The sequence below is a fragment of the Lepidothrix coronata genome, unplaced genomic scaffold, assembly GCF_001604755.1.
Source record: "Lepidothrix coronata isolate B3197 unplaced genomic scaffold, Lepidothrix_coronata-1.0 Scaffold16, whole genome shotgun sequence".
Classification (NCBI taxonomy): Eukaryota; Metazoa; Chordata; class Aves; order Passeriformes; family Pipridae; genus Lepidothrix; species Lepidothrix coronata.
Window position 1 is genome coordinate 85,101 of NW_016690196.1, and position 15,745 is coordinate 100,845.

The window sequence follows — 15,745 nt, forward strand, 5'->3', positions numbered from 1 at the left end:
AATAGAAGAATATATAGTTGCTGAATATAAAAATGGTCTTTTTTTTTTTTGACGGGATGATTTTAACATTTCAAATTATGTAGACAAAAACCTACAAAGATATAGTTCAAGATCTTTCATTTTACAAAACTGCATATACGAAAGTTGAGGAATGCCTGTGAATTACTAAATTCAGCTTTGCACTACCCTTTCAAGGTAAGGTGATGTTATTTTAAAGATTGCATACACTTGTCCTGTAGTGTGTGGAAATCCTGTGACAGAATTAGGAAAACACTTGAGTTCCACATTTAACTTCCTTAACCTTGAGTTCTGCCTTTTCCCTCCTCAATCTTGTGCCTTCTTCAGTACAAACCTCCTACAAGCATCAGGCAAGAGGTTCTTAAAGAAATCAGTGTTCTGCTGTGCAACTGCATTGAATTGGTGGAGCAGGTCCCATTTTGCACACTGAATAAAATCATTGCTTTGTGAATGCATATTCTCTATACTAGTAGTGATTTTTAAAACTGTAGTTCAAAAACTTAAATTCTTGGGATATATTGCGATATATTTCAAGTAGAAAAGCAAACCTACTGAAATATTAGTAGGAAGAGGACTCTGTCATGACATCTACAAAAAGGCATTTATGTACATAATTAAAAATAAATTTTTCATTAGCACCTCCTCCCTCTCTGTCAGGTCTGTTTTCATAGGGGGTGTCTCCATTTAGTGACATGCCCACATGGGCATGTCTTTGCTCTGTAATTCAAAAAAGAAAACAAGCAAAAGAAACCCAGAAACCCTGCAAACATAACCTAAAAAAGGAGCATAGCATTGTAGCATTATTTGATTACTTGTCTGCATCTCACTAAAGAATAATTGCTCGCATGCATTAAAATCCATGCATTAGTAGTGCCTGCTACAGTTGATTTCTCAGACTTTAAAAATTCCTGGCAGTGTGCATACAGGGGATTGGAGTTTGGAGTGGGCCATTTTGATTAATTTACGAATTCCACTAGGACTTGCAGATGTAACTATTCCAGGAAAAAAAGAATTTGTTATACTACAGCAGGGAACACAATTTTTGGTAATTTGGCTGCTAGTTTGATTCAGACCATTTCTTAGATGACATGCATTTCTTTTAGCTGCTGTCCATATCAAGGAATAGATATAATTTGTTTTGTAATTTCCATGTTAAGACAAAGGCTTTATGAGGGACTGGTTAAGATTTTGTTGTGAAGTCCAGAGTTTCACTTCTCAATAACTATTGTGCCACCTAGTGGGTGTTAAACTGCACTTTTAAACAGATGGAAAGATTGACTTAAAATATACCAGTGAATAATAAAACATGGTGTTTGTACAAATAATTTTGAGTGACATGTTGAAACAAAAAGTATTTTCCCTTTTTCCCTGATTATTTACCAAGGTGCTCCATTGATGTAGAAAATATTCTGTTTCAATTGTAGCATAGCATTTTGCTTGCAATTGTATTAAAGAAATATAATTCATAAAAAGGGCACTTACAGACCTCTTTTCCTCCCTGACAGTAAATCCATTTCATTAAATTACTAGCATATTTAATGTGCTTATCAGTATGAAAGGATATCCCCAAATCCCAGATGTTAGGAATTTCCATTCTGGAATACAATTAAATAAATACACTGAAAATGTCATTTTCTGACCAACTATGACAATTTTCACTTGGCACCAAGCAATGCTTTATAACATTATTATGTTTGCATGCTTTAAGGCATTATTTAAAAAAAATAATAAACAGTCTGTTATGTTAAAATCATAACATTCTGACAGTTTCTCTCATAAAATTTCCTTTTCCATCTAAATAGTTTGTGTCCAAATAGCTATGTGTATTTCATTAGCCAATAGCTATTTCTTAGTAATTTGCCTCCTCTAGCTGAAACCTCTCAAAAGATTTTTTTTTTCTTTCAGCTTTTTAAGTAAACCATCTGTCCAATGTGGAAGTATTGGTTTTGCCACAATAGATGGCAATAATATTTCAATCACCAAAGCCAATAACAATAAATTTCCCTTAATAGAGCATTTCCTAACATTGTTCAAGTCACTTTGTTGCATCTTATGCAAAATTGCCACCCTATCCATTATCAACAAAAGTTATAGTAGCTAGTCTGCTCTTTTAGCACTTGCATGCAGTGCCATAGTTACAGTAGAAAATTCAGTGGTCAGCAATAGTGCATTTTAGAACTGTTTAGATTCTCTGAGACTCTATGGAACCTTAAACTCTTTTTGTTTAACACATTTCAATGCTGCATGTTAGCGATCTTTCATATGACAGGACCTGACACGAGGTAAACATATCTGGACTGGAGACTTGAGTATCTCTATGCCAGGCCTTGATGTAAATAGAAGTGTTTGGGTTTTTCCCCCCCCACCAAATAAATAATAAAATGGAGCTCCTCTTTTTTCAGTATTGTTTGTCAGAAAATAACTAAGATTCAACTTGAAGTTAACAGAAAATGAATTTACTTTCCAAACGAAAAAAGCATACTGTTTTGAAACGACAAAAAATCTGTGGTTTGAGAGGGGTTTTTACTTTTTCTTTTTGGTGGGGTATTTATTTTCCCTCCATGAAAAGGGTTTCCAGAAAAAAGTATTTTCAATTTTCTGGTTTCAAGGGTTGACAGACATATTGTCATTTCATTTTCTTCTTGCAGACAAATAAAACTGAAAAAAGTGTGTCAGGCGAGCTTCTTTGAAGCTCAGTGTCCAGGCTCTTGGACTTTTTGATACTTGAAAAATGTTTGTACCATATTCCAGTTTTCCCTGGTGGTATATTTTGTAGTGAACAAACAGAAAAAGCAAAAATGTATTTATTTTTATCGCATAATCAATTGATTACTTTGTTTTAAAGCAGTTTCATTAAAGATAGTAAAGAGGTCTTCTTATGAGGTTTGTTGTTCCTTGTAAAGGTTCTTAAAGGTTAATATTCACAGTAAATATGGAATTTAAATGTATTACTAAAAGTATTACTAAAATTAGGAGAGGATTAGAAACATAATAAAATTTATTTCTTTTATCTAGCATTGATAATGAGTTGTTCTTTATATTAATATGCTCAAACATGATTACTTTTGTAGAGAAAGATGCTATTTCATTATAAGGGGAAGAATTTACTTACAAGGCTTGCAATTTTTTTCTCTCTATCTAGACACGTATTTTTCCATGTCAGTTCCATGTCAGTTCTGGCATTTATCAACATCTGGGAGAACAATATGTTTAATTCTAAGAGTTCCCCTTACTTTATTTTCCATGATCAACTTTTTAATGTGATTTTTAATATCTCATTGGGAGAGTCATTATCTGTGGAGTCAATGGACAGTATTTAATAAAGAGATAGCTGAAAATTTAGATCACTACTTTGATTCAACATCATAATAAATAAAAACTATGAATAAATACTCTGTTAAAAATTGCATATGTAATAAAATATTGAAATGAAGTCTCTAAGATGGATAGTTTTTAATCAAGGGAAAAAATATGTACCGCTCACAAATAAAGGAGGTAACTGAATGGCATATATTCTTCTTTCATCTCAATCTAATACCATATTTATCTTCAATGTCGAAGCCAACCCTTTGGCCAAACCTTCCTGTCCCCAGATACCTGCAAAAGTCGGTGGGTTGCTCAAAGTGAGTAAAATTCTCAGTATTTGTTTGTAATTCTGGGTTATTTTAGGCCACAGGTCTGTTTTCTCCAATTACAATTAGACAGATGGTCTATAATTCTAATAAAGTTCTCTGAAAGAGAAACTGCCTGAAATTTAAATAATTTCCTCTCTTTGTAGAAGTACACCTCTTAGATTTAAATTTTGATCTGATAGTCAATATTTAGTGTAATCTTAATTAAGCAAGACCTGATTTGCTCTGGTTTTCATGCATTTGAAAACCATAGACACATCCAAGCTCAGATTTTTGAAGATTTCCCTTTGTTCTCTAGGAGTTGTTTGGACAATGATTACTAAGTGCACTTGCTCAAAAAGAAAAGAACTTTTTCTTCAGCAAGAATTTCAAGAAAGGATTATTGTGAAACTAAAAGTCATGGTATGAGTTTTAGGTCACTGAGACTAAAGACTATATAAATGATAAATAGTACAGAAACACTTATTCAGTAAATGCTTATGTCTGTGAAAATCTCTGTCCTCTTAGCTATGCAGACTAGGGTGTATATGATATATTTGTAAAAAATTATGCAAGAGAATTATACAGTTTGTATAAAAAAATCAATCCTTAATGGAAATCTTAAGTGCAAGAGATCAGAAATACACATCTGGGTTTTTGGACATATGCAACATATCTGAGATTTGTTTTTCTTCTCTGGTCCAGTGGTAAAACAGTATTTATTCTTATGTTTGTGTCCATATAAATAAGCAGATGTTTCCACTCAAATCACTGACCATTAAAACACATTAGTATTCAAAGTTACATTTCTATCATAATATAAAAACCCTCAGTGAAGGGTTCATGCTACATGAAGTAAGGTGTTTGGAAGAACAAATACTGTAAGAGGAAACAAAGCATAAGCAAGCAAGTCCTCAGAGGATGTTACAGGTGCATCTGGGCAGTATGAACATAAATCTTTCAGTCCAAGTGAAGGAGAGGGTAGATGTCTGGCAAAAGCTGATTGGCAAGTTAAGGCATGAAAGAGACTGTTCCCATGGCCCAGCTTTAGACAGCAAATTTCCTGGCTGTGTCAGGTAGGCAGCCTCAGGTACTCCTAGCATGGCACCCTTAGGTGTCCCAGCAAGAACACTTCAGGTAATTCCTGAAGTGTTCCCCTTTCTCTCCCTGTCAGGAGGGATGCTCCCTTCTTCTCACTGCACGGTTGCAAGGGAGATGGATCAGGTAGACTGATGCTGTGCATTAGGTTCTCTAAACACTCTTCAAAGTAGTGAAAACAATATATATGATTAGAAATGAGTTCCTAGTTTGCTTATGCTAGACCTCACACTAACAGCAGCAACACAGTAAGCAAATAATAGGCAAATTTAATTCATTAATCACAAAAGTGATTTTAAAGCACTGAAATTTAATCTAGGTAATTTTAGTAAACATAAACAAAGCATATTTATGAATGCAAAATGGAAGAGCTTGAAGTGTTACTAAAATATGTTTGACTGAACTTTATCTGTATCAAGTTGATAGATAATTAGTGAAAGATATAGTCTTTCCTTATAGCGATATTTGGAATAATGTGACAAAGGTATGTGTATATATAGCTGCAGATATATGTGTGTGCATGTGTGTATACACATATATGTATATAGACATGTACTTTCATCTGCAGCTATGTATACACATACTTGTCACAAATATATATAAAAGTGTATGACTATCAGTCATCTGTTTGTATCTACTGTGAACATGCACAACAGTGGTCAGGATTGATTTCTATGGCTCTGTATTCTCATTCTGCAAAGATGCAAAACTATATTTAGTGTAATGTTTTTAATCATCAGTGCAAGTAAGTCATGGTAAATCTGAGGTCCTATTCACTGATAATTACACTCTACTTCCTGTTATCATATAAACGTTCATATGGAATCTTGCACCTTGTGCTAAGCTAACTTAAAGTGATATGAGCTACTATTTAATAAATGTAAAACTGTGAATGCTTTCATCTTCATTTTTTTCATTACAAGTTTTTAAAATTATTTATTGTATTTTGAAAAAAAAAACACTTTGTGTGATTTGAAAAATTGGTATATATAATCTTGCAAATAACTTTAGGGAAACTTAAAAACTCAGATATATAGTTTTATTTCACCAAATAATAGTTTTGGAACAAAGCATCTGTGTTAGTTTAGGTAACTGCATTAAGCATTCTGAATGCTTGATTTCTCTATGTTAGAAAAGACTTTTATAAATCACTGCATGGAGTTATCTGCTGTTTAGGCTAATGTGTATATAATAGCAATGCAAAAGAAAATGGGAAAATAAAGCAAGCAATTTTCTTGTCTGTGTAAACAGATGAGATGTGAAATTCTTGAACTGTAAAGGCTTGCTGGTTTTGAGCTCACATATAACCAAGCCCATAGAGTGCTGTCTGACTTCACAGAAAATGCATCTTAGAGCCCTTTAAGGACAGCAAGAAAAACATACTTCCCTGTTGTGAATAGGGGAGTTTAAGGAAAAGAAAAAGTTTTGTAAAATGTGGAGTATTCACAAAAGCACTGAAACATAAAGTAAGCAAAGAGAAATTAAATGCACCGAAAATGTGTGACAGAACTGTTACCACTGTCTATTCTATTTTACTTTCTATTTACAGTAATATGCAGTAAATTAGACTATCAAAAAAATTCAGACTTTAACTCTTAGTTATACCCACTTATGGAAATTAGTGACGATTTCTGTAGCTGCTTTCTCCTTCCTTTCCAATTGGTCTTAGTAGGATATCTATCTCACTCCCTCTGGTGGGCTAGGGAGCAGAGATACGCTGGGATGGATCTGTGTGAAAGTCTGTATAGCCATTGTCTGTACTGGGCCTGCGCTTTTCCTGAATAATGCTGGGAAGTGTACGTTGTGTCTAGTGTTCTCCAGCTGGTATCTTTCATTAGATTCTATTAAAAAACAGAAACAAGAACAAAAAAACCTGGAAACCACAGGGAATACCATTGCAGTAATCTTAGGTAGGTAATTATATATTCTTGGGCTAAAAGAAGTTTCTTTTGTTACTTCCTGGCTTGAAATTGTAATGTAGTGCATCATACCAATGGTTTGTAAACTCTTACCCTAGTATGTAAACCTATAATCATTTCACTGTTTGGTTTGTTTGCCTCACTCAGGCAGTGCTGCACTGTTTGTTTTACCAAAGTATGTATGTCTGCTTTCCCACTTGGTCACACATCATTCTGTCTTTGAGTTTGGCTTTCTGGGTAGGTGCTGGCAGGCTGCACTGCAGATCCCACTGTTTTCTTGTCAAACCCAGGACACTCTCTGTCCCTGTAGCACTTCTTATATAGAAAGCAGAAACTGCATGGTAGCTTTGGAGAATGACAGATAACATAGCTTGCCTTGGCTTCCTAAAGGCAAGAAAATCCAGTTATGCTGATCTGGCCTGTTACAGTGGTGGTGGTAGTGATATTCTTTTTCTCTGTAGATGAACATATGGTTTATATATTTTTTATTGAATTAAACAGTTCAATTACAGGAACTTGTAGAAGAGGCAGGATAACAAAAGACTATACTCCTGCTAGCACTCTCATTTTATTGAATAGTCCAGTCAATGGGAGTTTAGGGGTCCCTTTAATCCCCAAGGAGTTAAAAAAGTTCCAGATGCAGGACTCTGCACTGGGCAGCAGGGGACAGTGGATGGGTTGCTCTCAGTTTCTCTGTTACTGGACTGCTAAGGACTGTTCAGGTCTTCGTTGAAACTGTGACTTGGAGAAGTTACTTTGAAGTCCAGGGATGAGAGAACTGACCTAAGAAATAAAGGTTTGGTTCAGCACTTGTTCAGCACCTGAAAGACTGCAGCTAAATAACAGTGTTGCCAGGCCTCCTCATCATGAGTCTTTTGAAACATGGCATTTCTGAAAGGATTTATTGGTTAATTTACACTGAAACTCCATTTCAAAGTCTACAATCAAACAGAGTTCACAATTGTTTTGTGGACTTAGTGATAGATAGTGTGGTATTTACACATTAATTTTGAAAGGTTATTTGTATTATTTTGTGGTATTTGTTTTGGACTTCCAAGGCTAACACTCAGATTAGTTTGTGGTTGTGTTATGCAGTGAAAATGGGAAGTACTACCAAACTGTTACCTATTTTTATTTCTTAGTAATACTGTTTTCTACCATCACTTCTAAGTGATATTGTTTTTTTTTCCTATGCCCTGTAGTGGAAGTTTTATCTCCTTCATATGTATATCTATATATCTGTATATCTAGATATCGTTATGGATATAGATATAGATGATATGGATATGTAGATAGAGATAGATAGAGAGAGATAGATATAGATATAGATATAGATATAGATAGATATAGATAGATTAGATATAGATAGATATATCTCTTCTTCCTGGTCCTTTCTTGTGTGTTAGAAAATACCAGCTTGTCTTTTTTTTTTTTTTTATGAAAAAGCATCAGAATATTGTAGTCATCTAAATTTACTCATCAGACTTCTCAACCAATACATAACTATGTTGGCTGTTACCTTGTAGAGGTTTTAGAAATTTATGGCTGCAGAGCGGATGCTTTCTGGCTTGCATCCTCTGCTCTCTGTCCCTGTGTGAGTGGAGGAAGGTCTGCACCCTATAACATTAATCATTTCTGGCATATATTTAGCAAATATCATTATTTGAGATCTCTCTCATACTATTCTGGTTTTGACCGCATCCTCTCTGACAGCTCTGGAAAGAAAAGACTGCTTCCTAAATAAAACATTGCGAGAAGGATGGTTTCCAGCAATCCTGTTTGAGTTAAAGGTTTTTTCCTGACTGTGAGTAACCACCTTGGCTCATAAACAACTGGCAAGGACAGTGTCAACAATTGCTTAAGTGATTGTTCACAAGTTAACTGTGTGTTTTGTTCACACATTGGAAGGGGCAAGCCAAACTTGAATGCTGCTTCAGTATCTTTGTCAAAGGAGAACACTGGATTTCCAGAGGCCTTTATCTGTAGTTTTTGAGTATGTGGGATCTCCATTTTTAAAGATGTATAAAAGAATGTCATCTTTGGCCAAGGCAAAGAAATTGAGCTTTAGGGGGTACAAATGCAAAACAAGAGAGCATGCTCCTCATCTAGACCTCTGCTTGCCCTTATGAAAATTACTCTCTGCAGACTTTTGTTTCATTGTTGTAGTTTAGGTGAGTCTCTCTCTCACACAGTGCAGATTTGACTTCTTCAGATTCTTTGAAACAGCATGATAGTGGCCTGCCCTACAGCAGCTCCATAGTCAGAAGTAATATATCTTGAGAAAGAAAAAAAAGAAACATGATCTGTCCCAGAGATTCTCTAATAGATGGCAAGGACGTGGTGAAATTGTGTCAGAAAAGTTCATTCGTTATGTCAGAGAAGCAGCTCGACAAATTTTCAGAATGTCTTTTTTTTTACCTGAACTTTCATGTGAAACTGCACACGTATTTCCTATGAACTTTGCAAAAAAAAAAAACTCGGAATGCAAAAGTTTTTTGATAAAAGATAGTTTTAGTTTCAGTGTCCTTAAATTTCAAGAAAATCAAAGTTATCAATGTTAATTTACAGTTAATAAAAATCTCACCATTTTTCTTTTTAGAAGGTGAACTGCTCCAAGTTTTCAATCTTTCTTTCAGGAAAAGACTTAAAATTTAACTGCGTGATTTACCAGAGCAGTATTTACACATTATGTTCATATTCTGTGTGATACAATGATGAGTGCATTAAAAGTGCAAGGTTACATCATCACTGTAAACTTGTATTCCTATTAATAAAGAAAAACATTAATATCTCGTTTATGCTAGATTTTAAAATAGGTGTGGGGTTTGTGTTACTGTGCATGAGTGAGGGGAAGGAACTGTTGGTCTACTTATTAGATATGTTAATGAAACTGCTCCATTTAAAATCACGTAGCATCTCATGGCTTGGTAACAAAACCAAGTACAGTTCAAGTGAAAAGAGAATTTAGAAATTGATTAAAAAACAAACAATAACAACAAAAAGAACAAAAAACTCCTTTGGCTAAATCTTTTTGTGTAACACCAGTGTATTGTGATACTCGTTATTATCTCATGCCATAATGGATTGACTCTAGAAGGACTCACATTTAGAAAACAAACAATGACAGCATATTCTGTTCAACATTTATGGTTGATGATGGATTTTTTCATCATAATTCTTGCTTCTTGATATAATTGATTAATTACTATGAATCTAGTCAGCTGACCACAGAAGCTAATGAAATAAGGGAAATGCAAATTCCTATTCTGAGCGTGTCTTCATTTTATTATAGTACTCTGGGAAAAGGATTAAGGCTTAATTATCCCTTTGATGTTTTTTTCCTCTTTTCCTAAAATGTTTAACGATTGCTTTGACATACCTCTGCCAAACATTTTTTCCTTACTCTAGAGACCATAGTTTAAAAGGAACTTTCACCATGTTTCCCCAAAGACATTTTGAAGTCATTAGATGTACAAAATCCTTAGTCTAAGTATAAAAACGTGCATGAAAAATGAATAGTGTCATGTGCAAAAAGTGCTAATGAGAAACTTTGGTACCTTTAGCAGGTAGCTGAAATGTAGATGAAAATGAAAAGGGCTTTGCAGCCTCACAGGTTAGAATAGCTTAACATAGTGAAGTGATACTGGATTGCATCTCTATAGTTTAAGGTAAGGCAGAACAATAATTTTGTTTGTAATTAGCTATAGCTGAGGCTAGCAGAGGTTGGGTCTGTCTTTTGGTAGTGCCAGGGATAGCACTGGGCACCAGCATTGATTGGAACTTGGAGGATTTGTGGCTGCATGTGTTTAGAATTTAGCTCCAGGATGGTAGACTGTTGAGATGTTGAGTTCAGGGCAAATCCATCAGGGAGTGTTTTAATTAAGAGTTAGAGGGCGTTTTAATTCTACTGTGGGTTCAAATTCTCCTGGGATTTTAATTCTTCTGTGACTGAATATATGTAAGGAATCGCAATGTGATTAGTACAAAGAGCTCAGATTAAACACCAACAGAAAGCAGAGTACTACCACATACATATTTGGCTTGGAATGTCTGACAGGCATCTTGGCTTTTAAAGACACCTTTCAGAGTGCTGAAGTGATTTTATGTATGAGTATGAGGACGATTATCTATTTACCATCTTCACTTGTTCACTTAATTTTTGTTTGGTTTTTCTCCACTGCAGACTATGTCAGAGAGCCACAATGATCATGCAAAATAACAGTTCATCCTCACCTCTGTTTTCAAATGTGAGCTCCTTCTGGAAGAGAGATTCGCACAGACCAGGACTCCTTGAGGAAGCAGCATCACTCATTGGCAGCTATGATTTCCCTCAGACCACAGAGAGTTTTACCTTCTCCACTGTGGAATCAGCAAACATGACCCTAAATACCACAAGCAAAGACCCTCTGGGTGGACACACTGTCTGGCAAGTAGTTTTGATTGCTTTCCTCACGGGGATCCTTGCCCTGGTGACCATCATAGGAAACATCTTAGTGATTGTTGCATTTAAAGTTAACAAACAACTGAAAACGGTCAACAACTACTTCTTGTTGAGCCTTGCTTGTGCAGATTTGATCATCGGTGTTCTTTCCATGAATCTTTATACAACATACATCATCATGGACCACTGGGCTTTGGGAAGCTTAGCCTGTGATCTTTGGCTCTCCATTGACTATGTCGCCAGTAATGCCTCTGTCATGAATCTCCTTGTTATAAGTTTTGACAGGTATTTTTCCATCACTAGGCCACTAACATACAGAGCCAAACGAACAACCAAAAGGGCTGGGGTGATGATTGGTTTAGCATGGATAGTCTCTTTTGTTCTTTGGGCCCCTGCCATCTTGTTTTGGCAGTATTTTGTAGGGGAGAGGACTGTGCCTCCTGATGAATGTTTCATCCAGTTTCTAAGTGAACCTATCATCACTTTTGGCACTGCCATAGCTGCCTTTTATTTGCCAGTCACCATTATGAGTATTTTGTATTGGAGGATCTACAAGGAGACGGAGAAACGCACCAAAGAGTTAGCAGGGCTACAGGCTTCGGGCAGCGAAGCAGAGGCAGAACGCTTTGTACACCAGACCGGCAGCTCCCGCAGCTGCAGCAGCTACGAGCTGCAACGGCAGAGCATGAAACGCTCCACTCGAAAGAAATATGGACGCTGCCATTTCTGGCTCACAATGAAGAGCTGGGAACCCAACAACGACCAGGGAGATCAAGATCATAGCAGCAGTGACAGCTGGAACAACAACGATGCTGCTGCCTCCCTTGAAAATTCAGCTTCCTCTGATGAAGAAGACATTGCTACAGAGACCAGAGCCATCTATTCAATCGTACTGAAGCTTCCTGGTCACAGTGCTATCCTCAATTCCACAAAACTACCCTCCTCAGAAGATCTGCATGAGTCAGGGGATGAACTGCAGAAATCCCACACAGAATCTAAGGAAAAGAAACCAAAAAAATCGCACCCTCCCAAAAGTGTTCAGGATGGTGGAAATTTCCAAAAGAGCTTTTCTAAGATTCCAGTTGAGCCAGAGTCAGAAGACACAACCGCAGCTTCTGATGGCATCTCATCAGTAACCAAGACATCTGCAACCTTGCCCTTGTCCTTCAAGGAAGCAACGCTGGCAAAGAAGTTTGCCTTGAAGACCAGAAGTCAGATCACAAAGCGAAAACGAATGTCACTTATCAAAGAAAAGAAAGCAGCGCAGACACTCAGTGCCATTTTGTTTGCCTTCATCATTACATGGACCCCATATAACATCATGGTTCTGGCAAACACCTTTTGCAGCTGTATCCCCAAAACTTTCTGGCACCTGGGGTATTGGCTTTGCTACATCAATAGCACGGTGAACCCCATGTGCTATGCACTGTGTAACAAGACATTCAGAAACACCTTCAAGATGCTACTGCTGTGCCAGTGTGACAAACGAAAACAACGCAAACAGCAGTATCAGCAAAGGCAGTCTGTCATTTTTCATAAGCGGATCCCTAGGGAGGCTTCATAGAATAGTATTTTTTAAACAATAAAAAACCAATGAAAAAGGGATGAGAATGAGATGGGACAGGATGGGATGGGATAGGACGGGACAGGACGGCACGGGACAGGGCAGGATGGGACACAGGATAGTAAGGAATATGACGGGATGGGTTGGGGTGGGAGGGTGGTTCCAGGGTGCTGATTCTATGATTTAAATATCAAGTCATGAAAGCAGCTGCCAGACTTATTTATCCTTTCAATAAATCCAGTTTAATATAAAAATGAAGTCTGCATTCAGCAAAAACTAACAAACTTCAGTGTTTTTACTAAGGAATGAAATATTCAATATAGTTTTCCTACAAATTTGCAAGAAGCTGTATAGCAGTTATAAACCCATTACTTATCTGCCCAGCTCTTTGATCATAATCAACTCTGAGATCTCAGGTAAGCACATTTAGCTAGCCCAACTCTTCTGTTTCCAAGGAATCCAGCATCTTTCTATTCAAGTTACATAGAGAGGTAGCAAGCTTGTGAAACAGGATTATGAAACTATTTGAGAGACTGTATAGGTTGAAAAATTGCTTCTTGTTGTCCAGGTAGAGTTTCCTGTCTACTTCTCTTCTGGTGTATTGTTAATTGTCCCCCTGATTCCTGATTTCCAAGTATCTATGTGTGCAGCTCATGTTATATATATGTGTGTGTGTGAGAGTGTATGTATGCATAACATACATTCACACATGTAAAATACACACATACTGGGAAAGAGGTGACCTAATGTTCTAGGTTTTACAGGACCCCTCATCATAATTTCATGTGATTGAAATCTTAAAAAGGAGTCAGAAAATCATATTATATGTATATAGTTCATTATTTGCCACCCAAAACTCAAGTTTAAGTCTGGAACCAAAACATGATGTCCACATTTCAAAAAGAGAGAACCAAAGTATAGCCTGTGAGCCTAACAGTCTACAGAATTTTATAATGGGGTAGATGCCCAGTAAAACCTTAATCTTGAGCATAGTGTCTCTCCAGAATGTGATCACACCTCTTTAAAAGATAGAAACGTGAAAGGAACTGAGGGCTACATTTGGGAAAGAGTTTGAAGCTATCTTTGTAGGGCGTAGGATGATGGAACTCCAGATCAGGGCTGCACAGTACTGATGCCCAGAGGGAGCTGCTCAGGAGCCAGGCAGGCACAACCATCAGCAGAACCCCCATGTTATGCTGGGGGGTCTGTGCTGCTGTTGTGGCACACACGGGTGCTGCAACACCTCATCCTGAGTTGCACCATGTGGATGCACCACGATTCTCGGAGCCAGCTCTGATCTAATGTGCAGTATCTCTACAGCTACCAATGAAAGTTCAAGTTATAATTTTCTGACAAAACTTGGTGGAGCCCCCCTGCTTGCACTGTCTGCCCAGGTGATCTTCAGATGCAAATGCTTTATATTTGCACATGAAGGATGCTCACTAAAAAGTGTTTCTTTTCCAGAACCTGTTTTAAAATCATCAGGAGAAGCGCACCTAAATCCGTTTGACGCTAGGTTATTCGGTGTTGCGAAAAATGTGATATTGCCAATTTCTAACCTGGCAATTTTTGATAAAGACAATTTTAAAAGGGCTTTAATATTTATAGCTTAGACATAACCAGTAATTCCTGGTATTTGTGATGTGGTCTGCACCACATAAAAAGTCACATATAAAAGTCAGAGGTCCCCTGGGGAAAGGATTGTACTTTAAACTGTTGCTCTAAATCTGATTTAGTTACATGTTGAAAGATTATTTTGTATTCTCCTTTGAACTGACCAAAACTTTTTTTTATTGCTTAGACTCTTATTTTGCTGAAAATAAAACAAAACAAATATCTTATTTTACAAAGGGGCATCAGTGTTGTGAACACAGAACTGATGTTAAAGCTGCTTTTGTATTCAGTGTGAGATGGTGTTTACAGATGATTTTGACAACAGTGGAAATATATTAAATGGTGTCTGTGTATCTGAACTATTTAATTTTGTGTTATGTTCATATGAAGAAATATTTATACATATTTCACCAAATGTTTTATTTAATGTTGATAAATATTGCTCTTCAGTCTTCAGCTGTAGTGTCCTTTTAAAGTGATTCATAAAGGTCTGCTTGAGAAATGAATAAACTATACCTAGCTTTCTTGTCACTAAAACAAATACTTTCTTTTGTATGAGTTGTTTAAAATGTCTACCCTAAGGTAATCTCATAAATAATATTGCAACTCTACTGCAAGTTTTAGTATAAAATACAGAAAAAGTTAAAGCTTCATCCCTAAGTCACAAGTGCATTTTGAACTAAAGATACCAGAATTGTTTTACCAGTTTGGTAGCCACATAAAACCAAAGCCTTATAAGGCACCTGTGTTGCAAAGAAAATTAATGACCTTTATTTATAGAAAGAAGCATGTATTTGAAATATATTCATTACTCAAGTTGACCTTACAAATGTTTTAACATTTAAATATATATCTATATCTATATATATTGCCATATTATTATATTCTAATATCTAGAGTAGTGCTGTGCCCCTAATACACAAAATGTGAGAGCATGTAAGGAAGCCAGAGTTCATCAGGGGGATTTATGGTATATTAGTATTGATTTTACAATGGGAAACTATTATTTTTATTGAAGTTAAGCTTCCTTGAAAGCGTCCGTCACCACTGTTTACATAATAGGAAGAGTTAAATCCTTGGATTGTTTTAACAGAGAAATAAAAAACCTGTCTTTTGATGTGTGAACAGGCTTTAAAATGTTATTTACAGGCATCATAAAATGTGTATGTATACACATATTGTAGCATAGATCAATTTAGTTATTTATTTAATGGAATATGCACTATAAAATATTAAGGATTTGGCTGTGTTATAACTACAGTGGGGGATCAAGTTAATTTTTATTTTATGTCTCTGCATTTGCTTAAAACCCTTGCACGCACAAAAATTTTAGCTGTATGCACAAGTGGGTATATTATTTATGAACACAGGCACACACAATAGTTTGCAGAGGAACAGTGCGAGACCAGAAGGTACAATCTGACACTGCATTGCTTTTAAGAAATACAAATAATGCAATAGTTCATCTGTTTTGAGGAAA

The 15,745-nt window shown here is 36.2% G+C and overlaps 1 protein-coding gene across 2 annotated transcripts in view; it reads left to right on the forward strand.

The window, feature by feature from the left end:
- CHRM3 (cholinergic receptor muscarinic 3) overlaps positions 1–15,398 on the forward strand; it is a 42,223-nt gene extending 26,825 nt beyond the window's left edge. For both annotated transcript variants that reach the window (XM_017806575.1, XM_017806576.1), the window contains exon 2: positions 10,830–15,398. In XM_017806575.1, the coding sequence (XP_017662064.1) occupies positions 10,830–12,651 (1,822 nt within the window). In that variant the 3' untranslated portion in view covers positions 12,652–15,398. The remainder of the gene's footprint in view (positions 1–10,829) is intronic.
- Positions 15,399–15,745: the final 347 nt, after the last annotated feature.